General features: G+C 49.4%; 1 protein-coding gene across 1 annotated transcript; it reads right to left on the bottom strand.

Annotated features, from left to right (window-relative positions):
• Window positions 1-107: 107 nt before the first annotated feature.
• Window positions 108-22,418, bottom strand: CD4 (CD4 molecule). The gene is made up of 10 exons (XM_010990846.3): window positions 22,261-22,418; window positions 16,491-16,596; window positions 16,194-16,358; window positions 5,956-6,114; window positions 5,304-5,537; window positions 3,919-4,263; window positions 2,983-3,183; window positions 2,299-2,420; window positions 1,909-1,976; window positions 108-1,598 (listed from the first exon to the last, which is right to left on the bottom strand). Exons 2-10 carry the CDS (start codon window positions 16,537-16,539, stop codon window positions 1,568-1,570), a joined length of 1,374 nt encoding a protein of 457 aa, XP_010989148.3. The 5' UTR covers window positions 16,540-16,596; window positions 22,261-22,418; the 3' UTR covers window positions 108-1,567.
• Window positions 22,419-27,865: the final 5,447 nt, after the last annotated feature.

The raw sequence follows: 27,865 nt of genomic DNA, 5'->3' as shown, positions 1-27,865 counted from the left end.
ATCAGAAGCTTCCAGGTCCCCAGAGAAGAGTCTGTCTCTCTCTCTCTCCCTTTCTCTCTTTCACACACACACACACACACACACACACACACAGAACAGCATCTTCTTTACTGTAAGTATGTTGTATTTTTCTCTCAGCACAGGAAGGCAGGGGTGGGGAGTGGGCAGGAATACAGAGCAAGCCATGGGGAGCCCTGGCGGCAACTGGGTGTTCTTCCTGGAAGAGGCAAGCTGGAAAAGAAGGGAAAAGGAAAAGGAGGTAGGGACTGCAGGAGGCAGTGAGGAAGGGAAGGGAGAGAGAGACAGAAAAGGCTGGGGGTCCTGAGAGAAATGGATCAAGGAGAGGAGGAAGAAGAAAACTTGGAACCCCAATTTTCTTGTGTCCTGAGTGGTTTGGGAGAGGGATGAAGGAGGGTGCAGGGCAGGGGGACCAAGGCCCAGGGCTGTCAGCCTTCACAGGAGGTCCCCTCAGAGGGTTCAGTCTTTGGCCAGCTCCCCACCCCTTCTCTCTGGCAAAGCTCACCTTCCAGAAGGTTCTCCACAAGGTGAGTAGTGGGTCGCTGGACACTCTCCCCCACAGGCCCTGTGCTCCCAGCCTGTGTCCTAATTAGGAGAACTGCCAGTTTTGTGCCCTGGGAACAGGGAGGCTGCCAGCAGGTGAGGCAGGGAGGCCCTCCCGCAGGTTCCTGAACTCTCTGAGGCAACCTCCCTGTGCTGGAGGGCTCCTGTGAATCCAAGTACATGCTGGGCATCTGTGACTAGCCAGCTGCAGAGATCTATGTGGTATTTGTCCCCGTGTTCAAGAGACAGCAGTGGAACTAGAGGGCTGGAGTCCTGGCTAGTCCACTTACTGGCTGTGTGAACCAGGGCCATCATCTGACTCTCTGAGTTCCATTTCCAGTCTATCAGCTGGAGATGCTAATCTCAATCCTGTCACCACCAGCCTTGTAGGATGTTCATGAGGTTCAAATAGACAAAGGATGTGAAACTGGTTTATAAACCGAGCCGTGCTGCTTGGGTGATATAGAATTGTGTGTGTGCACAAGCGTGCCTGGGCGCCTGTCTGTGTCAGGTCAGGATGTGAATCTGTTTCTGCCAACGCAGGGGGAGACAGGTAGAATGGAGCAGAGCAGGCTGGCAGTCAGAAGCCTTTGGATCCTGAACTCTCCTTGACCGGTTGTGTGATCTGGGGCTAGTCCTTGCCCCCTCTGGTCCCAGGGTCTCCTCCCGTACAATGACAGGCCTGTGCTTCGTGCTTCAGACACCCAGCCTCCCCCTCCAGGCCAGGCAGGGCTGGTCCTACATGCTCCTCTGGGATCCAGGTGAGCAGTGAGGGAGAGAGTCGAGAAGAAATCAATGAAGGGCCAGAGTTTGAGTGAAAAGGAGATGGGGAAGAGAGGGTGCCAGCAAGCCTCTGGAAGAGGAGAACCAAGGCCCACAATGGATGAGGAGGGCAGGGGGTGGCCAGAGGCACTCAGTGGATTACATTCATCTGGTCTGCAGGCCCAGGAAGGCAGGGGAAGACAGCTGGGGATGCTGCAGGTGGGACCTCCTCCTGGCCGGGGCCTCAAGTGAGATTATAGGTCTTCTGGAGCCGGCTGGAGGGGCAAAGAAAAAGAGGAACAAATCTGTTCCTCCCCAGCTCCTTGTTGCCTGGGGCCTCCATGGCTCCCAGACCCCAACTTTCTCTTCCAGTGCAGGGATGGCCTCCAGTGCCACAGCCAGGGTACCATATCCAGACATATCCAGGCCTGCTGGCCCTCACCTCTGTCCCCCACCTCTACCTGTTTCCTACCTCCTGGGCCACCCCTGCCCCCTTCTCAGCTCTCTTCACCTCCCTGTAGCCCCCATCTCCTCCCCTCCCCCCACCTTGCCCCTCCCTTTCCTCTCTGCCCCCCAGTTCCTTACTGGCGACACTGGCAGGTCTTCTTCTCACTGAGGAGTCTCTTGATCTGAGACATCCGCTCTGCTTGGCGCTGTCCAGGGAGAAGGAGAGGGGTCATGAGGGTCCCAGGCCTCCGAAAGGGAGCTGCCCCTTGGAGGGCGGAGTGGGGAGGGTTGGGAGGGGAGAGGCAGTGACTGTGGCCATCTGTCCCAGAATTCCCTCTGCTCCTTCCTGTCTTTCCCTCCGCATGGGACCTGGGACAGGGCCCAGCCTGCAGTGGGGGAGCTTGGCGGTGGGCAGCGGGAGCCGGAGCAGAAGCAGGTCACAGATCCAGGGTACCCTTGCTGCTGGACAGGCCTCCAGGGCTCGAGCTCGCCGTGGGGTGCGAGGGGGGTCTGAGGAGGCTCACTCACCCTGCGGCGCCAGCACTTAACACAGAGGACGCAGAACCCCGTGAGAAGCAGGAGGCCTGTGATGCCACCCAGCACGAAGGCCAGGAGCTTTGGCCAGGCCTGGGTGAGCACGGGAGGCAAAACTGCAAGAGAGAGAGGTGTGTGAGCTCGCTGCCCTCCGGCAGGGCACAGGGCACTGTGGAGGGCCCGAGGAAGGCTTTGCTGCCCAGCTGCACTTGAGTCTGACCCTTGGGCTGGAAGAATGGGCAGGATGCTCAGGGCCCTCCACCAGAGCTTGAAGGGAAAGGCTGGGGAAGCGGTTTCAAGGTTTGGGACTACAGGGCACTCTAGGGAGCCAGAAGCTGCAGTCCAGGCGGTGTGCTGTGCGCATGCGTGTCTGTGTATGTGGGGGGGGCGGGGATCTGTGTGTGTCTGGGTTTGAAGAGGAGCGAGGGAGGAGGGCTCTTGGCCAGGTGGGCCCCGTTCCTGGGTTGTAGAGCTTAGGGAGGTGGGAACTTACAGGACTGCAAGAGCCCAGGACCACACCCCACCTCCCCTCACCTGGACTCCTGTGTCCAGGCACCTGCCTATAACCCACTCATCTCAGAGGAACTGGGTGGCTGGGTGGTCCCAGCCCTGGGAGGGTCCTGCAGCCCTGGAGGCAGGAGCTCAGGGTTCGGACATGGAACCTGGACCCTCACTCACCCTCGACCTTGGATTCCAGCAGGACTTTGTCCTTGTCACTCAGTCGACACTGCCACATCCCTGCCTCAGGGTCCAGCACTGTCACCAGCTTCTGCTGATTTGTAACCTTCGCGCTCTGGTTCTCCAGCTTCAAGCTCAGTGTCAGCTCGGGGGACTTGGGTCCCAGCACCTCACAGGTCAAATTGTTCTGGGACTTATTCACTGCAGAGAGACAAGAGCCTGAGGCTGGGAGCCTGGGCCTCTGGGTTCCCGGCACCTCCGTGCTCTAAGGGGATTCCGCAGAACAATCAAAATGATGCTTTACGCCAGCACCCCTCTTTCAGCCTCTCAGAGCACATTTTCATGCAGTTTTAAGAGAGGGGATGCGGCTTTTGAGGTTCAGCAGTGTTGGATTTGAATCCCAGCCCCATTGCTTACTATCTGTGTGTCCCTGAGCAAGTTACTTACCAACCTGAGCCCCAGACGATAATTTAAAAGGACAAATATATATAAAGCTCTTGAGTGGGGCCTGGCATGTACTAAGCATCCAGTCTTAGCCGTTATTATCTGAGAGGTTATTATGATGACGAAGGAGATAAGGATGTGCAGGCCTCCGTGTAGCTCCTGACCTTAGCATCAGCAGTGTCATACAAAGAGCAGATTTCGTTATCCTCTTTAGGAGAAAGAAAACCCACAGAGGGGAGGGGCTGAGTTGGGGTCAGAGAGGGCTGGATAGACACGGAACTAGAACCTGGTTCTCAGCACTTGCCCTTGGGAATTCCAGTGGCGCCCACTCTAGGCTGGCTCTTGGATGTCAGGGAAGGACAGAGGATTCCAGCCTCAGTTCAAAACCAGCCCCCAAACCAGAGGGCCCTTGCTCAGCTCCATCAGGCAGGCAGGGCTTAGGCGTCCCTGTCGGGGCCTGTCCCGCCCTCCCATCTCAGCCTTGCTCCTCACCTCTCATCACCACGAGGTTCACTTCCTGATGCAACTTCCTGTTCCCCTGGGTGAGAACCAGGGTCAGTTTTCCAGAACCTGCGCACTGCGGCAAAGCCTGGGGCAGAGTGAGGTGGAGCGGGAGCTTCTCCCTCATCTGGAGCTTGAGGTCCTTGCGAACCGTTTCCACAGACACCTTCATGTTCTTCAAGGAGAATGTGATCCAGGACTCGGAGGAGGAAGCCCTCTTCGCCGGCCACCACGTCAGCTCCCCGCTCAGGCTTTCGTCTTCAAAGGTGAGTGGGAAGGAAAACACCGCCTGCTCCCTCTCTTTCGCATAGACTGTGCTAGAGACCTTCTGGAAGGCTGGAGCGGGGAGGGGAGAGAACCTGGGTCCATACAGGGCAGGGCAGGCACGCAGTGGGGGCAGCCCAGAGATGGAAGGGGACCGGGTGAGTCCAAACACCGAGGCTGCCATTCAGGCCCTTAAATGCCCCTCTGCCTCTCTATCTCCTCTCTCATCTCCCCATCCCAGGGGGTCCCGTGGCAGTGCCTCCTCCTCCTAGAAGCCCTCCTGGAACAGCCCAGCCAAAGGGGCCTCTCTGTCTTCTGGATCCTGGAGCACAGAGGGCACTGGGCCTGCGCCACTTGGATACATAATTTATCAGCCTCACAAGATAAGAGCAGATACTTGAATCGGGCTGACCACGTGCCTTCCATAGTTTACTTCTCCCCATAACATGACAAAGTAGGCTCCACCATCCCTGCTTTCCAGGTGCGGAAACCAAAGCCCAGAGGGGTTCAGCAACTCGCCCCAGGCCACATGGTTAAGTCAGAGCCAGGATTTTAACCAGAGTCCACGCACTTCCCCACTGCACTACCGTACTATGTGTCACGGAAGCACCCAGAGGACAGGATCTGGGCAGAGCCTGCCTTCTGGGCCCTGGGTTTCCCTCACAGCACCTAGCTCAGGATTCTGAAGATGCGACATCAAATTTCATCAGAGCTGGCTTGCTGCCATTAGTGTCCCTGAGTTAGTGGATTGCCAACTTGGTTGGGGGGCAGGGAGCTGAGGCAACAAAGAAGATAGATGCGCTTGACTTTCGTCCTCTGGGGACTCCTCTGGGGATCTCGGAGCCCCTGACATCCTTACCGCCTCTGTCCCTTCCTTCCTCAGGGTCCACTACCCTGAAAGGTGAGTATAAATCAGCTCCATGAGGAAGAGAGGACCCAGCATACCCCTCAGGACAGACTTCCGCTCTAGGGGGCCCTGGCACTGGCCTCCCTCTGTCCCCTACCCCCGACCCAGGAACAGAGCAGTGAGAGCCAGAGCAGTGAGAGCCGAGGGAGGGTCTGTCAGCCACCAAGGCAGGGGGGAGCCTGCAGGGGAGGGGAGCGCCTCTCACCCAGCACCAGGATGTTCCTGGTGAACACCAGTGTCTGCTGGTCCTGGGAGACGGTGCACGTCCAGGTGCCGCTGTCCTGCAACCCCAGCCGGGGCAGTGACAGGCTCTTGCCCTCCTTCCTGCTTCTGTTCCCCGGACCCTTCCATTGCACTGAAGGGTTACTACCGGAGGGACTCTCCAAGGTCAGGGTCAGGCTCTGCCCCAGCAGCACGCGGGTGTCGGAGCTGGCAGTCACTGTGGAGGGAGCAGGCCGCCTGTGTCACACACACGCTACCCCCAGGAGAAGAGAAGAAGCCAGGAAACCCAAAGTGTCTCTCCATTACTCCGTCCCAGCATCTCCCTTCTGTCCCTTCTGCCCGCCCCCATCCAAGGCAGGGTTTCCCTCTCCCTCCACTCCCCTCTTCCCTGTCTCTCTTACCTCTTTCTCTGTCTCCTGCCTTCCTCCCCACTCCATCCCTCACCCCAGGTCTCTTTGTCTCCCTCTGCCGACCCAAGGCCTGAGAAGCATTTGAGGAGACATGGTAGCCTGTCTGATCAGTCTCTGGACGTTAAGGTGCCACCGGCTCAGGCCCTGGTTTGGGTATAGGGCTGGGAGTCAAGGTAGAAGAGAGACTGGCTGGAGGTGTCCTTGTCCCAGGCCTGCCCCACTCACGTCTGAACACCAGCAACTCCACCTCTGTCGTCTTGCCCCCCACTTCACAGATGTAAGTCCCAGAGTCTGTTACTTCAAGATCCTTGATGATCAGAGGAAAGGATCCTTGGTCCCACAGGTTTTTTTTTGATTCTACGCGAGCACTCAGCTTGGAGGCACCTGGGAGAGGACACCATATGGAGGAGGTTGCGGTACCCTGGAGACCCAGCACCACTGGCCAGGGCAGTGCCCACGACTCTTCTGATCTGAGTTGCTAATTTCTGGCAGAATCTGCCCCTCGTCCTAATCTGAGAACCCCAGACTGGCGAGGAGGTCCCAGCACATTCATTTACCTGGCCAGGACAATATCTCACTAATCCCAAATAAAATAATATCCTCATTTAGGGAGCACCAACTCCTACGTGCCAAATACTTTATATGTATCATCTCAAACAATCGAATCACCATGCTGTGCACAGGAAACGAATATGACATTGCAAGTCAACTGTACGTCAACAAAAATTTTTTTTAAATAATAATAATTTTTTAAAAAGCAACATGTGCTGTTTTGTTTATCTTGCAGATAAGGAAACTGAGGCTCAGAGAATTAAGTCGTCGCCCAAACTCTTGCTTACGTATTATCGAAAGAAGCATAAACCAGTACAATTTCTTTGGAAGGTAATTTGGAATGTCTACCAGAATTATAGAGGCACATACAGAACTAAATGTCCACCACGAAGGGAGAGGTTAAATAGATCAGAGGTCAGCCATTCAGAGCGATGCGATCAGTAGAGGAGGGTCTTTATATACTGAGATGGAATAATATCCAAGAAACATCACTAACTGAATAAAGCAATATCTACCATTGTTTTAAAAGGAGGAAGAAGGTTATTTGTCATCTATCTACCTATCCATCCTGCCATGTCTATAAACAAGTATTTCTAGAGGTGAACGTAAGACGATGGTCACCTTGGCAGTCCCTGAAGAGAGGAAATGAACACCCTGAGATGGCTGTGGGAGGGGCTTTTCACTTGCCCTTTTCTACTTTTTGGATTTTGACTCCAGTAAGTGGTGGAACCAGGATCAAAATTCAGGCCTGTTGGGTACACTGTATAGTACTGTCTCCAGAAAGTTCCTCAGGCACGGACATGTGGCCTCCTCCAGTGTCCTCCTTAAAACTAACAACCATCACCAAGAAGAAGCTCTTCTCTTTAGCTGAAATTTTCTGGGTACAGCAGCAGCTCCAGGATTCCTGGAGAGGAGGGCTTTAGAAGCTGAGTTCACGTAGCCAACACATGGCCTTTTCCTTGGAATGCATGTTTGGAGGGATGGGGTGAAGGCGGCTGAGAGAAAGCCCCCCACCTCAACCCCCTGGGCACCGCCTCTACCCCCCCGAGAGGTCATTGGTGCTCTCCCTATTTTGGCCTTGATGCGGAGAGGAGTTATCAGCCTTCATCCTCCCTTCTCCCCTCCTCCAGACCTCCCAGCCCCTTCCCACTGCTTAGGCTTATCCTCTCCAGGAGACCTTTCCAGATAACCCGCAGCCCTGGGCTCACACCCAACCCCAGCTTTCCCTCCAGCCCTCGCCCACCTCCCCTTCCATCTGTCCTACAGGAGTCCCTACCCTACCTGCTCTCTCCCCTGGGTCTACGCACTGGCTAGCTCCCCAGTTTTTCTGAAGTCCTACTACAGTCCTTTCACAATCTACCATGCTTCTTGAGGGAGAGCCTTCTCTGGTTCTGCCTTCTTCTTGCCTCCTTGGGTTCTCTCCTGCATATCTGAGCACCCTTCCCTTGTCTTCATCTGGCACTCCTGTTCTGCTATCTCCGTTAGATGCCACCTTGGACTCTGTTCTGGATCCTCTTCCCCATCTCTGTAGACATTCTAAATTCCACAGCATCCTCTGTCAGCTCCGCAGGTGAATCCCCGCCCCAGCCTCTCTCCTTCACTCTGGGCCCACATTCCAGTGGCCCAAGAGACAACTTCTTCTGAATGTCCTGCCATCACTCCAAACTCAGTTGGTTCAAAATGAGACATATCACCCTTTCCCTAAAATAACTTTTCCTCCTTGCTTCCCTTTTAAAACGTCTTCTGGGCTCATCATGATCCCCTTGTGCAGACCGTTCCACACTTTGTAAAAGTGACGGTACTCTGTGAAAGGTCTAAGAGTATGGGTGAGTCTGGGATCATTTCGTGGGAGAGACCAGTATTGAACTAAGCCCTAAAAGGAGTACAGGCAGCAGACTAGAGGCAAGGGGAGCAGCAAGGACATCTAGGAAGGAGGAAAAGCTCCAGGAAAGTAGTACTGGCAACCACCTCAAGGCAGGGAGGAAAACATCCGGGTGTGGAGGTTTCCGGCAGCGGAGCTGCAGGAAGAGATGCTGAGGGGGTGACAGTCTGGCAGAGGCTTCCAGGCTTAATCTAATGGGCGAAGGAGTGACAGGTGCAAAGCATCACTTTGGAAGCCAGGGCTGTAGTAGGTGTAAGGGAATCAAGGTAGCAGAGACTAGCAGAGGGAATGGTCAGGAAGCTTCCACTGTAATCCAGGTGAGGGCTATGTGGCCTTGGCTCGTGATGGCGGCATTTCCACGAGAACAGAGGAGATGAAACAGAGGAACAATTCCATGGGAAGGAGTGGCCATAGTCAGTGACTGATGGGAAACCAGGGACTGAAGTAGAGAAAAATACCTGACTCTGGGGTTCAGAAATTGGAGGAGTCAGGAAGATCAGGAAGTTGGGAAGAGGGGCTGTTCTGGAGGAAAATCATATCACAGGAACAGAACAAAAACATTGACACAAAAGAGGTAAGAATTTTTAGAAAGGAGGACATTGTTCCAGTCTCACAGGAGATCATAGAAATGCAAATTAAAACAACTGTGATATATTTTTCAACCATCAAATTAGCAAAAAAAAAAAAGTTTTAGATAATACTGCTCAGTGCCAAAGGATGCTGGGGGGAGAGGCACATGGGGACGCTATTATCTAGATTTACTGTAAGTGGGTGGAACCTTCCTGGAAGAGATCTTGCCATATACACCAACTATTCTTAAAAGTGCATATCCTTAATTCCATTTCTAGAACTTTATCCTTAAAACAATAGTTTTAAAATGCAAGCCCAAATGGAGGTACAAAAATAATTAGTGTTGTTAACAGAGGACAACATTACACAAAAGGACGATGGCTATATATCACAGTATATTGACTTGATGGACTATTAGGTTAGCACTAAAAATGATATTTAGAAATAATTTTTCATGAAAGGGAAAACATTCATGAGTATACATTTTCAAAGTTGTGTTAAGGGTGGGAGGGTATAGTTCAAGTGGTGGAGCGCATGCTTAGCATGCACAAGGTCCTGGGTTTAATTCCCAGTACCTCCTCTAAAAATAAATGAATAAATTAACCTCGTTACCTATCCCCCAACAAAAAACCTAAATCGATAAAAGCCCCTGTTCAAAAAAAATTTTTTAATAAATAATTTGAAAAATACATAAAGTTGTGTTAAGATAATCATTACTTTTTAGGTTAGTTATTTGAACTACAAAAATCATACAGACTCAACACTACCCTGCTCCCTTGGCCCACCCTCCTGACACTACTGGGAACAATTTGATGTGGATTCCTCCATGTTTTTTTCTTTGTCCATGAAGACATATACTCACAGGCACTGAATTTTTAAATTAACATGGGACTGTATCACATGCATAGCTTGCTTTCCACTTGACAAAATGTGCTTGTCATCCTTCTAAACGTACAAACGCGGAACTTCTTCCTTCTTTTTGTTTGTTGTGTTCTGAAATTATGAAAGCTCGTCTTTTCACCCTAGTGATTTTTTAAATTAAACTTTTTATCTTGAGATAACTGTAGATTCCCATGCAATTGTAAGAAATAATGCAGAGAGATCTCGAGCATCCTTGACCCAGGTCACCCCAAAGGTAATAGCTTACAAAACTATATAGCAGGGGGAGGGTAGAGCTCAGTGATAGACTGTGTGCCTACCACGCACGAGGTCCTGGGTTCAATCCCCAGTATCTCTATTAAAAATAAATAAATAAATAAACCTAATTACCTCTCCCCCAGAAAATTAGAAAAAAAAAAAAACCCTATATAGCTCAATATCACAGCCAGGATATTGTCATTGATACAAATCAAAACACAGAACATTTCCAGCACCATAAGGATGTTGCTCTTTTCTAGCCAAACCCCCTTCCTCCTTCACAGACTCCTCCTTCCTTGACCCCTGGTAATCAATCACTAATCTGTTCTCCATTTCTGTAATTTGTCATTTTAAGAATGTTATATAAATGGAATTACACTGTATGTTACTTTTGGGGATTAGCTTTTTTTTTTTTTCCCACACAGCATAATTCTCTGGAGATTCATCCAGGTTGTTGTCTGAATCTATAGTTCGTTCCTTTTACTGCTGAAAAATAGTGCATGGTATGGATATAACCATTCGCCCATTAAAGGGCATCTGGGTTGTTCCAGTTGTTGGCTATTATGAATGAAGCTGCTATCAACAGTTGTATACAGATTTCTGTGTGATCGTACATCTTTACTTCCCTGGGATAAAGGTCTAGGAATGCAATTGCTCGGTTGTTGCATGTTTAGTTTTTTAAAGAAATTGCCAAAACCGTTTTCCATACCAGCTGTACCATTTCACACTCCCGCCAACAATGTAAGAGTGAACCAGGTTCTCTGCATCCTCACCAGCATTTGATGTTGTCCCTGTTTTTTATTTTGGCCATCCTGATATGTGTGTGGCGATACCTTGTTGTGGTTTTAATTTGCATTTCCCTGACAACTAATGATGTTGAACACATTTTCATGTGCTTATTTGCCATCTCTATGTCCTCTTTGGTGAAATGTCTGTTCACGTCTTCTGTCTATTTCCTAATTGGATTGTTTGGTTTTGGGGTATTGAGTTTTGAGAGTTGTTTACATACTCTGGATACTAGTCCTTTATAGGATATGTAGTATGAATATATTTTCTCACATTTTATAAATTGTCTTTTCCTCTTCTTAATAAAGTCTCTTACAGAGCAAAGTTTTCAATTTTGATCAAGACCAACTTGTCCATTTTCTCTTTTATGGATCATGGTTTTGGTGTCAAGTCTAAGAACTCTTTGCTTAGTCTAGATCCTGAAGATTTTCTCCTCTGTGTTGTAATTTTACACTTTACATTTAAGTTTATAGTCCATTTCAAGTTAATTTTAAAATAAGTTCCGGGGAGGGTATAGCTCAAGTGGTAGAGCACATGCTTAGCATATATAAGGTCCTGGGTTCAATCTCCAGTACCTCCTCCAAAATTAAATAAACCTAATTACTTCCCAGCACCAAAAATAAAAAGTAAAATAAAGTAAGGTTTGAGACTTAGGTCAAATGTTTGTTGTTGTTGATTTTGTTTTTTACCTATGGATGTCCAATTACTCCAGTACCATTTATTGAAAAGGCTGTCTTTCCCCCATTAAATTGCTTTTGCACCCTTGTAAAAAAGAATCAGTTAGGCATATTTCTGAGGATCTATTTCTGGGTTTTCTATTTTGCTCCACTGATCTATGTGTCTTTCCCTCTGCCAATATGACAGTCTTGATTACTCTATCTGTATAATAAGTCTTGAAAGCAGATAGACTGATTTCTCCTACTTTATTCTTCTTTTTCAAAATTGTTTTAGCTCTTTGAGTTCCTTTTGCTTTCAATATAAATTTTAGAAAAACCTTATCTGTATCTTCAAAAAAATCTTGCTGGAATTGTTTTGTTTGTTTATCTTGATAGAATTTTGATAGGAATTGTGTTCAACCAGTATATCAATTGGGAAGAATTGGTATTTGACTGTGTTGAGTCTTCCAATTTATGAACATAGCATGTCTCTCCATTTATTTAGATCTCTGATTTCTTTCATCAACACTGTGTAGTTTTAAGAACACAAATCTTGTGCATATTTATAATATTTACTTAAGTATTTTTGAGCAATTGTAAATGGCATTGTATTTTAAATTTCTGTGTATACATGTTCATTGCTAGTAGATAGAATTACATTAGATTTTTGTATGTTTATCTTATATTCTGTAACCTTACTGAACTCACTTATTAGTTCTAAGAAATTTTTAAAAGTAGATTCCTTAAGATTTTCTACATAAATATTTTTCAGTTCTAAAATTTCCATTTTTTCAATTATATCCTCTATTTATTTTTTGCTGAGTCTTTCTGTTTTTCATTTGTTTCAAGCATGTTTATAATTGCTTGCTGAAGGATTTTTTTTTTTTAAATCATGGCTGCTTTGAAATCTTTGTCAGATAATTCTAACCTCTTTTTCATCTCAGTGCGGCATCTGTTGATTCTTTTTTTCATCCAGTTTGAGATGTTTCTGGTTCTTAATATCACAGGTGATTTTCAGTGGGAATCTGAACATTTGAGTGTTATGAGATTCTGGATCTTATTTAAACCTTCTATTTTAACTGGCTTTCTTGGACACCACTCTGACAAGGGAAGAGGAATAAATCTGGGTTCCCCTCTCATCCTCCATTGTGCTAGAAGGGGATGCTCCTTATAACTCAGAGGTGGAAGTTCCAGCTCCCCACATGGTCTCCATGGACCCTGAGGTGGAGGTGGCCTGGTTATCACTGGGTGATGGTGAAAGTCCTAACTCTTCGCTAGACCCTCTGACACCACCCCAGCAAGGAGGGCTGCCTCCTGACTGCATGATGGGGGCGGCAGGCCAGTTCCCTCCTGTGGTCTCCACTGACATTGCAGGGGTTGAGGAGCCTTGTCACTGGCTGGTGAGGATGAATGGCCCTGCTCTCAACCTTGCGTCCTCTGATCCCATCTCAGTGGGGGCGTTGGGTGCCTCATTACAGCCTCAGGAGGGTGGAAGTTTAGGCTACTATTCAGTCTTTGCTCCCATGGGAGGAGGAGGGGCCACAGTTTCTCCTCCCTGTTTGGCTGGAGTAGACTTGTGATTGTCTTGAAGTTTTTCTCACTGGGTTGCTCCTTTTCCCAGTCCTTTGGCTAAAGAGAGCAGGCTTTTTTGAAAGTTATTTTTGTCTGTGCCCATGTGCCCACTGGAGCTTCCAGGTTGCCAGCTTCTTCAGCCCCAAGACTGGGGCATTTGAGACAAAAAGAAAACTCACCACTGTGCTATTCCTCAGGCCCTGAGGTCCCTACCAGACTTCCCTCTCCTTAACACCTTTCAGAATCTTCTTAAGTGAGTTCTGCATGCAATGTGCGGGGTTTTCAGCTGTGTTTAGTGAGAGGAATAGGGAAAAGTATGTTACTATGGACTGAACTGTGTCCCCCTCCAAACTCATATGTTGAAGCCCTAACAGTCAATGCAATTATATTTGGAGAGGGAGCCTTTGGGAGGTAATTACATTTAGATGAGGCATGACGGTGAAGGGATTAGTGTCCTTATAAGAACAAACATGAGGAGTAGGAGGGAGATTTATTGTCACTGTATGTCGTTAGCACCCTTTAAAATTTTTACCATGGACCTGTATTACTTTTGCAAATTAATTTAACTTTTAAGTTAATAAAAAATAAAATAAAATCCCAGCTGAAAGTCCACTTATTTCAAGCAATTTAGCAGAATAAAATTCTAGGACAAAAAAAAAAAAAAAGCTTTGAGAGATTATTGTCCTGAGCTCTGCCCAAGGGTATACATTATGTAATGGGCACCCTGAGCCCACCCCAGGGGCGGACGCAAATTAGTTTGATCAGGGGCCTCTTGAAGCAGCTGTCTGAAGGAGGGGAAGACGCAGGCAGGTAAAGGGCAGTCAGCCTGGTTAATATGCTGGTTTCTGCTTTGTGTTTTTATCAGAAAGAGATCAGGAATTGGGGGTTTTGTTAATTTTAGGAAGTGGCTTTGATTCAATAAAGATCCAGCCCAATCTCCCCCTTTTTCTTCATGTCCAGACCTGAAGGGTGAGCATGGGCATCTGAATCATGACTCCAGGAGCCCAGCAAGAACCTCCTGCCAGAAAAGGAGGAGATTTTATACCCCCAATGGAGGCAGGAAGGGGAGATGCATTTTCATCAGAGATGGCTTCCCATGCACCGTGGCCAGTTCAGCTTCCACTGCACTGAAGATGACTCCACAGGAGAGCCTAGGCTGGAAGTCGGAAGACCAAAGCCACAGCTAAGATCTAGCCACACCTCTGCCTCTAACTGGGCACAAAAGCTCAGGGCAAAAACTTCCTTTCCCTGGGCCCCAGCTTCCTCACTAGTAAAATCAGAGTCTTAGACTGGAGCTGTATTTCCCACACGTCAATTATTCCCTCCCCTCATACATGATTTTGACCAAATGTACCTGTCCTATTTACATAACATCTATAAGTGGATTCACTTTTTAAAAAATTAACTTATTTTAAAAGGAAATTTTATATCGCTGTAATAAGCTGAAAGCCAGTATCACTTGATAGGAACAGCAGCAACTGTTGAAAAATAAAACTAAAAATAATGTTATTGTGGGGAGGGTATGTAGCTCAAGTGGTATGTTGCACACTTAGCATGCAGGAAGTCTTAGATTCAATCCCCAGTACCTCCTCCAAAAATAAATAAATAAATCTAATTACCTCCTCACCGAAAAACAAACAAAAATAATGTTACTATAATTATCACTTAACTCAACTTGAACCACTGATTAATCTTAATAGCACTAAAAGAGTGATTGATATTACATGGCTCCTGATGTAATGAAACTGGTAGCACAAAACACCACCTTGTCAAAAATTGAATATGAACTTGAACAAGCCTCTAGATCTAACCACCAATCTATAGCAGATTCAAGGGACAGAGGAAATGCTAAATGACACCACAGGAGTACAGCAGCTCCTACTGACAACATACAAAGCTTAACAGAACAATTGCCTGGTTTCCTCAACAATCCGTTGCAAGAAGGGGGGAAAAAAGGAGAATAAATGTATAAATTCAAGAAAATTTAAGGGGCATATCAAGCAAATACCATGCATGAATTTTTATCTGGATTTTGATTCCAATAGACTAAATTTAAAAATAGTATTATGAGGCCATTGGGAAAATTTGAACACTGGATGTTTATTGTCATTAAGAAATTATTTTTAACTTTTAAGAGGTGATAATGATACTGTGGATACATTTTTTTAAAGAGTCACTACATTTTAGAGACACATTCTGAAATATTTACAGATTAAATGAGACAAGTTTGGTATCTGCTATACAATAATATGGTGGTTGGAGGGTCAGAGATAGATGTGAAACTAAATTGTCCACAAATTGATCACTGTTCAAGCTGAGTGGGATACATGGAGGGGTTCATTATATAATCTACTTTTATATATGTTTGACTCTTTCATAATTAAAAAATATAATATTAAAAATAAGCAATGGGGTGGGAGGGTATAGCTCAGTGGTAGAGTGCATGCTTAGCATACACAAGGTCCTGGGTTCAATTCCTAGTACCTCTATTAAATAATTAATTAATTAATTAAAAATAAGTGGTGAAATGCAAACAATGATATATCTAATAAGCTTATAAAATAAAATCTATATTTACAAAAATACATTTCATGCTGGTGACTTTTTTTTAATTGGCTTTTTTTTTTTTTTTCTGTCAGGGGGAGGTAATCGGGTTTATTTCTTTCTTTATTTTTAGAGGGGGTACTGCGGGTTGAACCTAGGACCTTGTGAATGCTAAGCATGTGCTCTGCCACCTGAGCTATACTCTGCCCCCCTGGCATTTTTCTACTTTTGACTCATATGACGCTCCTATTCAAAAATGTGTTGAATTTTAGAGGCCACACACAGAAGAAAGAAGAGGTATTTAAAGGCAAGCATGAGGGTAAATCTTACGTGAAAACATAATCTCCTTTATTGCAAAGCATGTTCCTAAGATGTATTGAGATCTTAATGCTTTTCACTTTAAAAAAGCTAGGGAAAAATCATTCCGTAGCTTTTAATGGAAGTCAAAAGAGTATTACCAGGGGCCTGTAGCAACACTAATCATGAAATCATGAAGTTTCTATGATAATTACTTTCCTAATATCCATTGAAACAAGTCCATGAATATTAAGATATTGAAATTATAATAGACCACCAAATACCATTTCCCGGTCCACCAGCAGTTGGCAGAGGGAAACTCTGGACTTGGAGAGGGCCCTGAGTCTCTGCCAGTCAGAACCCTCCGGGATCCCAGAGACTACGAGGTGCTGGGCTCTGACACCAGGGGTATTCACTTTCCAGTGCTGTCCTCCCTGAGCGGGGAGCAGGGAGCAGAGCCAACTTACCTCTGAGCGAGAAGGGGCCCATGCCCCTTGTCCCCAGAATCGTGATCTGAGACTTTTTCCAGCTGAAGAGCGAGTTCTTCTCAGGAGCTTGGCAGGGCAGTTCCACTAGGTCTCCTGCCTTACCCAGCACCACTGTTCTCCCCTGAGTGCTGGCTGGGAGCATCGCTAGGTGGAAAAAGACAGGGTCAGGCCTCCAGGTGTGGCTGTCCTGCCTCCACCCCACCCCCACTTTGCATTTTCCACTCAGCCCCTCCTCCCAGGCCACCTGGCACTCAGGCCCCAAGTCTGAGCACTCACCCAGTTGTAGCACCAGGAACAGGTGCCTAAGAGAGGTTCCCAGGTCCATTGTGGCCTTGCTGAGGCAGGCAGGGACCTGCACCTTCCCCAGCAGACAGGGCAGGGCCTAGGGGAGACACAAATCATCAATTAACAGGCATTCACTGGGCCTGTGGCCCCGAAGAGACCCAGACAGCCAGGCTGGGGCCTAGATGTGCAGCCCTCTAAACAGACACCCACCAGTACTCCCCAAACCTGCGGTGCCCCGGCCAAGGGTGCATTCTTTGCCTGGTGGAATCAGAAAAAGATTCTCGGACAAAGTGGAAAATGAGTGGGGACTGGGACCAGGGAGCCAAGCCAGGTCATGAAGGCCCTTGAATGCCATGCTGGGAGGCTGAGCCTTGACCCTGAGCACTAGGGAGCCAGTAGAAGATTTTACGGAGAGAAGGACAGGAGTAGATTTGCAAGGTGGATTCTCTCGCTGCTGAGTGAATGATGAGCTGGAGGAGGCCAAGCACAGGGGGCAGGATTGCGAGAATCTGGGTGACACGATGGGGATGGGACTCAAAGAGGCTGACTTGAGGGACAGCACTGAGGTAAAAATCCCCAGGACGTGGGGCCTGATTTGGTGTGAGGGGAAACAGAGAAAGAGGCGGGAGTGATGCCCTGCTCACTGTCAGACCGACCCTATAAGGACTCTGAGCGGGAAGAGCAGAAAGACGCTGTTGCAGAGCTTGGCCCCCAAATCTTGGAAGGTGGATGAGGCTGTGGGGGAGGGGGCCACTCTGATTGGATCTGGAGGAATGGGCAGCGTTAGGCTGGAGCTGTGACTCTCAGCGTGTGGTCCCAGGTCAGCAGCAGACGTCACTGGAGAACTTGTGAGAAAGGCAAATCCTCGGGCCCACCCCAGACCTGCTGAATCAGGAATGGGGTGGGTCCAACCATCTGTGTTTTCAAAACCTCTGGGTGTCAGATGCAGGCTCAATGAGCCAGCTGGAAAGGAAAGCTAGGGGCGCCCCACTGTGAGATGCAAAGTGGCAGGGCTGGGGAGGGAAGTTGTTGGGGATGACAGGGGTCGGGGGAGGCACGTGGAGACTGACCTTGAATCTTGACAGAGCTAGAGAGGAGAGTTTGGGCTTGGCTCTGAGGGAGACTGAGCCTCTGCTGGGTTTTGGTGGGGGGGGCTTGTTGGGGGGGAGTAATTAGGTTTATTTATTTAAAGGAGGTACTAGGGATTGAACCCAGGACCTCCTGCATACTCAGCACACGCTCTACCACAGAGCTCTACCCTCCCCAAACACTGCTGGTGTTTTGAGCAGAGATGTGACGTGGTCTTTGTAGAGCTTTACGAAACTTGACCTGATAACAGGACCAGATGACACGGAGGGAGGAGAGACTAAAGGAAGGCCACCAGACAAACAGAGGCAGGCTCAAGTGTCTTTGACCTCCAGGCCCAGACTGTTCGCAGACCTCAGAGAGGCACCGGCCTTGGAGGCAGTGTCGGCACAGACCTGGCCCAGAGCCTGTGCATTCAGACTTCTTTTCTGCACCCCCAAGCCTGGTCTTTCTCTCTCCGGGAGACCTCCTTAGCAGTGATCGCACTGTGGCCTCCCACAGCCTCCAGCAGTGGACACCGTCTTGGGCGCGCCCACCCGCTACCTTACGTTGCAGTGATTTGGGTTCCCACCTCTCCTTCACCAGCTCTTGGAGATGATGGTCCAGCCATCAGTGCCAGCTGTGGCACCAGCTGGAGCACAGAGAAGGGTCTCAGGATGTGTTTGGTTAACTTAAACCAAATTGAATTGAACGGAAGAGGGAAACTCACTGACGACTTTTTTCTGTACTCAGATATATTAATTCTGTTACTAAAATGGGTCAGTTATGTGTTGGGACCCAATGAACACCGGCCTGCACGAAGCCAAGTCATCCCAGTCCGTGCTCACCACCTCCCCTAACCCCACCCGCAGGCATTCTCCGTCCTCTCTGTCCGGCTGCCCGCAAGGAGGAGGCTGACCCCTACACACTGCATTGCCCAGGCCCCCTCACCCTCCAGCGCCTGGTTGGGGTCAGCCACTGAGAAACACCCAGAAGAGATGGGAGGGCCGGGTCGGTGAGAGAGGTTAGGGAATTCTTCCTTATCCTCTTCCAGCTCTGGGCATATTTTCTGGCATTGGCTGTATACACCCCCCACCCCTGCCGCTGCTCCCCGCCTCCACCGTGGACTACAACTCATGTCAGGTGGCTCCCTACCTGAAGCTCAAACCCTTGCTGGGTTCCAGAATCACCGTGTTGGGGGAGGGTATAGCTCAAGTGGTAGAGTGCATGCTTAAGAATGCACCAGGTCCTGGGTTCAATCCCCAGTACCTCCATTTAAATCAATAAAAATAATAAACCTAATTATCTCCCCCCTAAACAACAACAACAACAACATACAACAACAACAGAGTCACCGTGTCGGCCCTGCCCCTTCAGGACTCTGATGGGTGCTGGGGGCTTGGTCCTTCTAATGATGTTTGAGGGAAATTAAAAAAAAAAAAGCCCCCTCCGGTCACTCGCTCTGCATGAAAGAGGAATGACTCAGGGCCTAACGCAGGGTAGGGGCTTGACAGAATTTTTTTAAACCAGTGAATTAGGAGGAGAAGAGGGCAGGAAGGAGGTTTCATCACAGGTGAAGTTGTTTACAAGTCAGCGCGGGCCACGGAGGCACTTAGGGGCGGGCAGGGCACTCTCACACTGGGAATGCTTCCCTCTGTGCCCCCATCCTACATTCACCGCGGCCTCGGTGAGCAGAGGCTGGAGGACTCTCCAGGTGGGATAGCTCTTCCCTGGGGTCCCAAGTCAGCTCCAATGGCCGAGCAAGGCTAGGGGTCATTCTTGTCCCTCCCCAAGTGGTGGCCACCTTTTCTTCCCCACTCTGTGATGCTGGGTCACCCGCCCCTGCTACCAGCTCCCTGCCCTGCCCCAACCCACGCCAGCGCTAGGCTGGGAGGAAGAGGCTATGGGTTTCCAGCTGCTGTTTGCTTTAGTGCCTGGGGCTTCCGCTGCCGCCCCAGAGAGCTGGCCTTTGATTCCCACATCCTCAGCCTCCCCAGAGGTGCTCTGCCCCAGTACAGTAGCATCCTGTACACCACAGTCCCCCGAGAGAGGCTGGGAGGCCCTCTGGTCCCCGAGGCCCTGGGTCCCCTCTCCTCCCTCCCTCCATCTCCCTGTTGCTCTGCTTACATCTGTGCACTCCTGTTTCTGTGCCTCCCCAAGTGGATGCCTCCACTTTCCCCTCCCTGCGTCTGTGTCTCTCTTCCGCTGAGCCTCAGGAAGCAATCCCGGCACTCCTGGTCTCCCTGGAGGTGCCCCTTGCCTCTTCTCCTCTTGCTTCCCTCCCCTCTCCGGCTGCCACTGAGCTCTAGTCCCTTCTGGCCTGGAAACCGGCATCCAAGGCCTCTGGCAGAGATGGAGGCTTCTATGAGCTTCCACGCAAAGGGAGCCTGCAGGGCACAGCCTGGAGCCCAGGGGCGGATGCCAGGGAGATGGTTGCAGGGTGGACAAAAGGAAAAGGCTAGATTCAGAGGAACACACAGAAGCCCCAAGGGAGGGCGACGAGAGTGAGGGAGGGAAAGAGGAAGGCCCGGAGAGACCCAGAGCAGCTCATTAAAGCAGCAGAGACACTTCACGCGATGTACAGGCACACACCAAGCCCAGGACGGTGCAAAACAAGGTCGGGGCAGAGGGAGAGAGATGAGCACGTTCTAAGAGGCGAGACACATGCAGGAGCGGAGCCGTGGGGTGAGGAAAGACCAGAGCATTGACCCAGCACTGCACACCCTCGGAGGGCGTGAGCTGCCCCCCGCCCAGCTGGGCTAAGCGGCAGGCGGTGGGGGGAGGTGAGGAAGAGGGCACAGCCCACCACAGTGACAGTCTGTGGTCCCGCAGGCGCTTTTATCTTCTCCCCACGGCCCCCCATCAGCCCCTCCAGCCCAGCGGCGGGATGCACCCCCACCGCACGCGCCCCCTCTGCTGCTCACCCGCCTCACATGAACTTCCTCGAGACGTGGTCCCTGGAAGGGACCCTTGTGGTTCAGTGGCTGCAACCTCCACCATCCTCTCCTTTGCCTCAGCCACCCACACTGGGGGACCGGAGCCCTCCCTCTTCCACGATCCCCCGAAAGATGTAGAACAGACCTCAACCTCAGAGCTGACGAATCCAGGCCCCCGCCTGCCCCTCTCCGCACCCACCTTCATCAAAGATATTCATTCAACAAACATGTACCAAGTGCCTAAAACGTGCCAGGCCCTTGGTCTACCCAGCTCCTTGGTTGCCACCTCACCACTAGGGCCAGGATCAGGGCCCAGGCGCTGCGGGGCGTCTGCCCAGAGCCAGCTGGTATCTCGGGTGGACCTCCTCTACCCAAGTGGCCCCACACTGAAGGATGGAGGCATCTCGAGTTCCCTCTGACCTGGTCCCCTAGGAAGCCTGTCATCTGAGGTGAAGAGGGCGGCCATTTTGTACGAGCCCAGACTCCACACAGCGCAAGACATTGTCAGAAGTGAGGTGCGGAGACTCCTCCATCAGGCTCTACTCTCAGCCTCGCACCCCAGAAAGTTTGCCCCGCAAGAGCAGGGCTTTCAGGAAGAGCTTTCCCACCCAGAGCGAAATCTTCGAATTAGTGAGGACGCGGCCTCTCCTATTTTGAGGGCCTTGACTGTACGATGAGGCCCTGGCCCAGGATCCACTTATGAAGAGGAGGCAGAGGACGCCCAGGGAACAGGGCTGAGGCCAGGGAGGTCTCAGGACAGGGGACAAGACTGAGGGCAGAGAGGCTGGCGTCGGTCAGGGCATCCCATTTGCAGGGCATCTCCCCTCCTGCGTCCACCCCCAAACCCACCAAGCCCAGGGAGGGCCTGCAAATCCTTTTCTAACGCCACTAGGTTCCCCTTCCGGAGCAGCTGAGACACTTAAAGCCAATTCCTCAGAACCCATTTTTCTAATGACGTATGACCTAAAAATATGGCTATCTATCACTTTCACAGCGGGTCATCCGTAAAAGCTGTTTCAACCCTTTCTGGGAATGTTAGCTTTCCCATTTCATTCATCATTTTAAAGCTAACTGAAGTGGAAGTGTCTTTAGACCTGTTGTTCACAAGTCCTAAAAATCCGCAAAAGTAGACAAAAAACATAAAAACACGCATAAGGAGCAAGTGAAAGGCGGCGACATCCAACATTTGGCTTTTGAGACGCTGCAAGTACGAGTTCTGGTGTTTTTGACCGTGTCATTGGGAAGATTGATTTAGGGGAGAATTGTCTCTAGAACAGACTCCACCCTTTTTCTTGCTTTTACTTTGTTTTCTCTTTTCCTGTCTTTTGTTTAGGACTCCTCCCTCCTTAATATTTGTTTATTCTTTTTATGTCTTCCCCACTCCTTCTTCCCTCTTTTCTTTCTCTTCTTCCCCCTCTCTGTCTTCATCTCCACTCCCCATGATTCATGGCCTTTCTCAGCCCGGGGCTCCTGAGCACCCGTCCCTCGGAGTCCAAGTCAACCTTCTGCCAAGCCTCTGGGGAGCCCGTTCCACTCTGGGCACTGAGCTGTGCACAGTGGGGACGAGGGGAGAAGTGTGGCCTATTTCCCAGCCTCTGGAAGCTTCCAGTGGGGAAATCACTGCTCACAAAATGCAAGAGAAGGTGGTCAGAGCTGTGGGCAGAGACCCAGGAATCTAGCACACTGCAGCACATCTGCTGCCACGGTCCCCTCCCCTTCCCTGACCCGCTGGAAGGAACGGAGCAATCTGTCCCTCTTACCTCTGGGCCTGTGTCTCTCTTCCCCTCTGCTTCTCGCACAGGTGTGTTGATGCGAGGGCTGGGAGCAGGAGCCCACTGGGGAGGGCACCTGTTACTTCTGCAGAGACGTGCTTAAACCGAGAGACAGGCTTAAACCGAGAGACAGGAAACCTGGTAGTGAGGCTCCTCCACGCCCTGGGCCTGGGCCAACCCCCAGCGTCACCATCTAGGACTAGGATCCCCACCCCCTGCCTCTCAGGGAAGATGTCAAAGTGAAAATGGCAAAGTCAAGGGAAAACGTTGAGCAGAACCCGGCCAGAGGCCAGAGTGCCACCATGCTTCTCTTGGGGTGCCAAGAAAAGGCATCACTGTGCTTTTTTGTTGGGTGGCGAGAGAAAGATTGCATCCGTGATACCACAAGCTGGCCTGGGCTTCAGGGAAAGAGGTGGGAGGCAGACGGTGGGCATGTGACCGCAGTGGTGGCAACCGCCACACAGCCCCTGGCTCCAGGGCCCTGAGGAGTTCAGTGGGTGCTTCTGGGGCTCCTGGCACCTGAAGCATTGTCATTGGCCCCGTGGACTGACAGCAGGCATCTGAGACACCCAGAGTGACTGTGGGCCAGGCTCTTTTCCTCTGGGCCTTTGTCTGTGGCCAGCCTTTACCATTTCTCTCCAGCCCGGATCTCTCCTGAGCTCCAGATGTGGTCTCTGTCTCTCCATTGGCCTCTCCATTTGGATGCTCACCAGACATGGCAAACTCAACTCACCCCAAACCAAACTTATGGCCTGGGTACTGCTGCCCTCCCAGACTTCTTGTTCAAGTTTCCCGACTCAGTGAAGGGTTCACCATCCACCAAGCTGCTCAAGCCCAAGAAACTGGGTGTAATCTTTGACTCCTTCCTCACACAACCTCCCCGCTTCCAAGTATTTATTTACCAATTCCCGTGGATGTTACCCTTTAAGTAGCTCTGAAGTCTGTCCAAGTCACTCTGTCCCACTGCCACCCACCACTCCCATCGAGGGTACCATCATCATTCTCTGCCTGGACTCACTGGTCTCCTGGCCTCTCCCTTCTGCCTGAGTGACCGGTTCAACATGCACATGTCATCATGGCCTTTCCTTACCACAAAAAACAGTGGCGAGTTCAGCTTGCAACTCCAGCCATTCATACAAGGGTTTCTACTGAGACAACCACTGTGCTTTATTTGCAGCCTAAGTGCTTTATGCTGCTTCTCATTTCATAACACAATGTACTCAAGGATTGAGAGCTAATAAAATTAATAGTTACTGCTTCATCAAGGGCATTCTTAAGTGAAACTGGCATTACTTTTTTTTTCTTTTTTTATTGCAAGTGCCTGGCAGTGAGAGTATGACGTCTCTAGCACGGTTTGGTTCCACTGCCTTAATTTGTGCTAAGGCAGCAGTCTAACCCAGATGGCTTTTGCAACATCACTGCAATGTCAACATAGTGACAAAGGCAAATAATGCCTTATTATTTTATATGAAAATGGCTGGCCCTGGCAAACCCCCTATAAGGGTCTCAGGGACCCCCGTGGGCCACACTTTGAGAATCACTAATCTAGAAGTGTACTCAGTCTTCAGATCTTAGCTGTCTCTCTGCACAGCCCTTTAGCTGTCCCCCAAGTCTGTTTTCTCCTTCTTCCTTTGTAATAGAACCCTCAGTTTTTAGCTGAGTTCATGGCTACCCCAATTTCAGTTATACTTCCCAGCCTCCCTTGCAGCTGGACATGGCCAAATGACTCAGTCTGGGTTAAGGGAGAGAACTGGAAGCATAAGGCGTGTCCTTCAAGGGAGAGTGTGTGTGTTCTCCTTTGGGCAGGAATGCAGACATCCTTCCTGTTTACAGCCTGCCTACTTTTCTCATTTACATGACCTAGCAGGCTTCTGTAGGCTTTTAAGATTATAAGCCCTGATTTGGCCCAGTTCTCTCCACTCATTCTTATGTTCAACAAAAGCTCAGTGTCTAGCAGCCCAAGGAACTCTGCTGGGAGCCGGGGATGTGACATTAAGTAAGTTAAATGTGATCACCGCTCTAGCCTGTGACACCAACACTAAACATTGAATAATTCCATTACAACCGGACAGTTGCTACAAAGAGTGAAGCACACAGTGATGGGACAGCTTACCACGGGGAACCTTGTTTCCACTGGGAGGGCGAGAAAGTCTTCCACGGGAAGCATGTATTAGTAAGCACCGGGCTTTGATACAAGTGAAAGAAAATTCAGCATAACAGAGGCTGAAATGAGACTGAAGTTGATTTCTCATCTGAAAGAAGCCTGGAGGTGGGTGGTCCAGAGGGGAGGGAGGGGAGATGCCAGCACACCTAACCCTGTTTGTATCTTGTTGCTCTGCCATCCTCATCCTCTGAACGACCCCGCCTCATAGTCGGAGAAGGTTGCTCAGGTCCCTTTATGAGAAGATCTCCCCGGACCCTGTGCTGCTTCCCCCTTGGAAGCCCTTGTCCAAGAGTAATAATGAAGAAATTACTGTTTAGTGTCTGTCTCACAGGCTACAGTGGTGACCACATCTGTCTTACTTAGCACCCAGCAGAGTGCCTGGGGCTTGCTAGATGTTAATACTTTTAATACTTGTTGCACACTTTTTAAAAAATATTAAATTCTATTGATATGAAATTTGTGGTGATAAAATAGACATACCATAAAACTTACAATTTTCACCTTTTCTTTTTTTTTTACTTTAAGAGACATGGACTTAATGGGGACACATTTGCTCCATTTTAACCCTTTTTAAGTGTGTGGATCTGTGTTACTGTACAACTGTCACAACCATCCATCTCCAGAACTTTTTCATCTTCCCCAACCAAAACTGTCCCCCTCAAACACTAACTCCCTATTTCCTCCTCCCCCCAGCCCCTGATCACTGAGTACTTTTTGAATGAATGATTGGCGAGAGACTGGAGCCAAGGCCACAGACTGCAATGCCTAGAGGGGCCTGCTAGGTAACAGAGATGAGAAAAGCATGCTGGCAGGAAACAACAGGGAGAGGTGGGGACCAAGGTAAACAGAGTCCCTGAGGGTAGATCTACTGAAGGCAGCCTCTGCCCACACAGCTCCAGCTGGGCCGAAGGCTCAGGCTGCATCAGAACGTGAACCTGGAGTGGCCAGCTTGGCCAAAATTTCAAGAGAAGATGGAAAGGCAGACATTTATGTAATATCTCCTAATTAAATTTTTGTTTTATTCTAACACTGTGTAAAAGTGGGGAGGGTATAGCTCAGTGGTAGCGTGCATGCTTAGCATACACCAGGTCATGGGCTTGATCCCCAGTACCTCCGTTAAATAAAAAATAATAATGATAATAAAATAAGTAAATTTACCCCCTCCCCTCATAAAATGAAACATACCCTACAAAACCCCCAAAATAACACTGGATATGAGGTGGGAAGCCCCACAAAAAAGGCCGGCAGGGCCACTATTCTCCTGCCAGCACCATCCGGTTTCCTGGCCCAGAGGCTCTATCTCACTTTTTGCCTCTGAAACGGCTTATTTCTAGGAAAGTGGAACTTACCCCTAAAATTTTATTGGTTCCCTGAGCTCACTCCTGATTGGTTATTTCCTTCACTCCTGATTGGTCCATTTCCCTAACTTCTGATTGGTCCATTTGTAGTACTTTATTTGCATGGAGCTCACTCCTGATTGGTTATTTCTCTCCCTCTTGATTGGTCCATTTCTACAAAGCTTGTTCCTAATTAGTCAACTTTTGTTATACCTTATTTGCATACAATGTTGCAAAGTGTAAACTGGCAGCCTATAAAAGCCTGTGTAAACCTACAGATGGAGTCCAGAGCTTGGAGTGTTAACTTAACTTCTGTAGGCCCTGTGGCATAAGAAACCTGAATTCTCCAACTCTCGGGAGGCTGCTTGGTCTCTCACCCGGATGCAAGTTGCTGTCACAACTGAGCTATAACACGTTTTTGTACAACATTTCAATCACACAAAGCATTCCAAGGGTTGGATAGAACTCAGGACCTACTGGTTGGTAACAGGTGGACTGTGTGATGCCACCCAGCTTTTGGGTCTGTTGCCTGTGGCTGCCTGTGAAGATGGGTTCCCAGGAGTCAATGTCCCAGGAACCCGGCTCTCCCTCTGGGGTGTTCAAACAGGAAAAGAGGAAGAGATGGCAAGTTTATATTTAACACTTAGTACTGTTGTGTGCTTTATATGGTTGTGTCTTTAATTTGCACAACAATGATCAGACATAAGAATTGTTTTTCAGACCATACAGATGAGGAAACTGAGGCTTGAAGCGTTTCAGAGAGTTGCTAACAGTCGCAAAGCTAGTAACCATAAATGATGGAACTGGGATTTGGCCCTTCCTGCTTTGTCCCCAGTCCCTGGAAGATCCCTCTCATCCTACTGCCTCTCCTCTGCATTAAGAAAGGCCAGGCAGGGAGGGTAACGGCTCAGTGGTAGAGCGCACAGTTAGCAAGCACTAAGTCCTGGGTTCAATCCCCAATACTTCCACCGAAAAAAAAAAAAAAAAAAAAGGAAGGAAGGAAGAAAGAAAGAAATGCCAGGTGGAGGGGGAAAGGGCAAGAAAGGGTAGGGGATTAAGAGAAACTACTATGTATAAAATAAGCAACAAGAATATGTTGTACAACCCAGGGAAATACAGCCATTGTTTCATAATAGCTTTAAATGGAGTATAATCTATAAAAATACTGAATCATTCTGCTTTACACCTGAGACTAATATAATACTGTAAATCAACCATACTTCAATTAAAAAAAAAGGCCAGGATGAGGTGAATGGAAGTCTTTTCCCACAGCAGTGGAGAGGGTATGAGGTCAACAAGCTCATCCAGGGCCTCTGAGCCTCAGCATCGCCACGATCCCTCACATCTCTAGAGAGATTTTCCATTTTCAAAGCACTTTCACATACATTAGCGCATGCCAAACCTTTTCAGTAGGTACTACTATCCTCATTTTGCAGAAGAGAAACTGAAGTTAAGCTATCTGCCCCATCATATGACTGTTGGCATGGAGCCTGGGGATTTCCAGAAGTCTCCTGGTTCCTGATAAATAGCTATTTTTGCTGCATGTATTCTATGTCCAAGCTGGGATGTGGGGCGAGGAGGCCAGGAAGGGAGAAAGAGATGGAGGCTGAGGGAATCCAGCCTCAGGGCAGGGCGCTACTGGGGAAGCGGTAAGGCTGCCTGAGGAGCAGGGAAGTTGGAGGCCCCAGGTGCGGTCCTGTGGTGACCTCCTTACCAGAACATGTGCAGCTGCACTGATACCCTCTGCAAAGGGGGTGGGGGCAGGGCTCAGAGATGGAGGCCATGGGGGAAGGGCCACACGGACTGTTCTCTGGGAAGCAGAGTCTTGCCAGGCTGACCCACCTCCACCCCGGCCACATCCCCTCTGGCCCCAGGACCACTTTCTGCATCTCTCAGAAGATGGTTCCTAGACCTCCCGCCCCATGGGAGGTATGAGCAGGCAAATTTCAGAGCCCAGCCTGGGCTCAGCCAGCTGGCACCTGCAGCCCCTTGGAGAAACTGTCAGCCGCAGAGTGGAACAGATAGAATTCATCCTCACCCCAGCCTCATTCCCTTCAAAGGGTGAACTCCATCTTGGGGTGGGCCCGAGCAG

The sequence above is a fragment of the Camelus dromedarius genome, chromosome 25 (genome assembly GCF_036321535.1).
Source record: "Camelus dromedarius isolate mCamDro1 chromosome 25, mCamDro1.pat, whole genome shotgun sequence".
In the NCBI taxonomy this organism is placed as follows: domain Eukaryota; kingdom Metazoa; phylum Chordata; class Mammalia; order Artiodactyla; family Camelidae; genus Camelus; species Camelus dromedarius.
The sequence above is the reverse complement of the archived record's forward strand: the minus strand, read 5'-3'. Positions and strand labels throughout refer to the sequence as shown.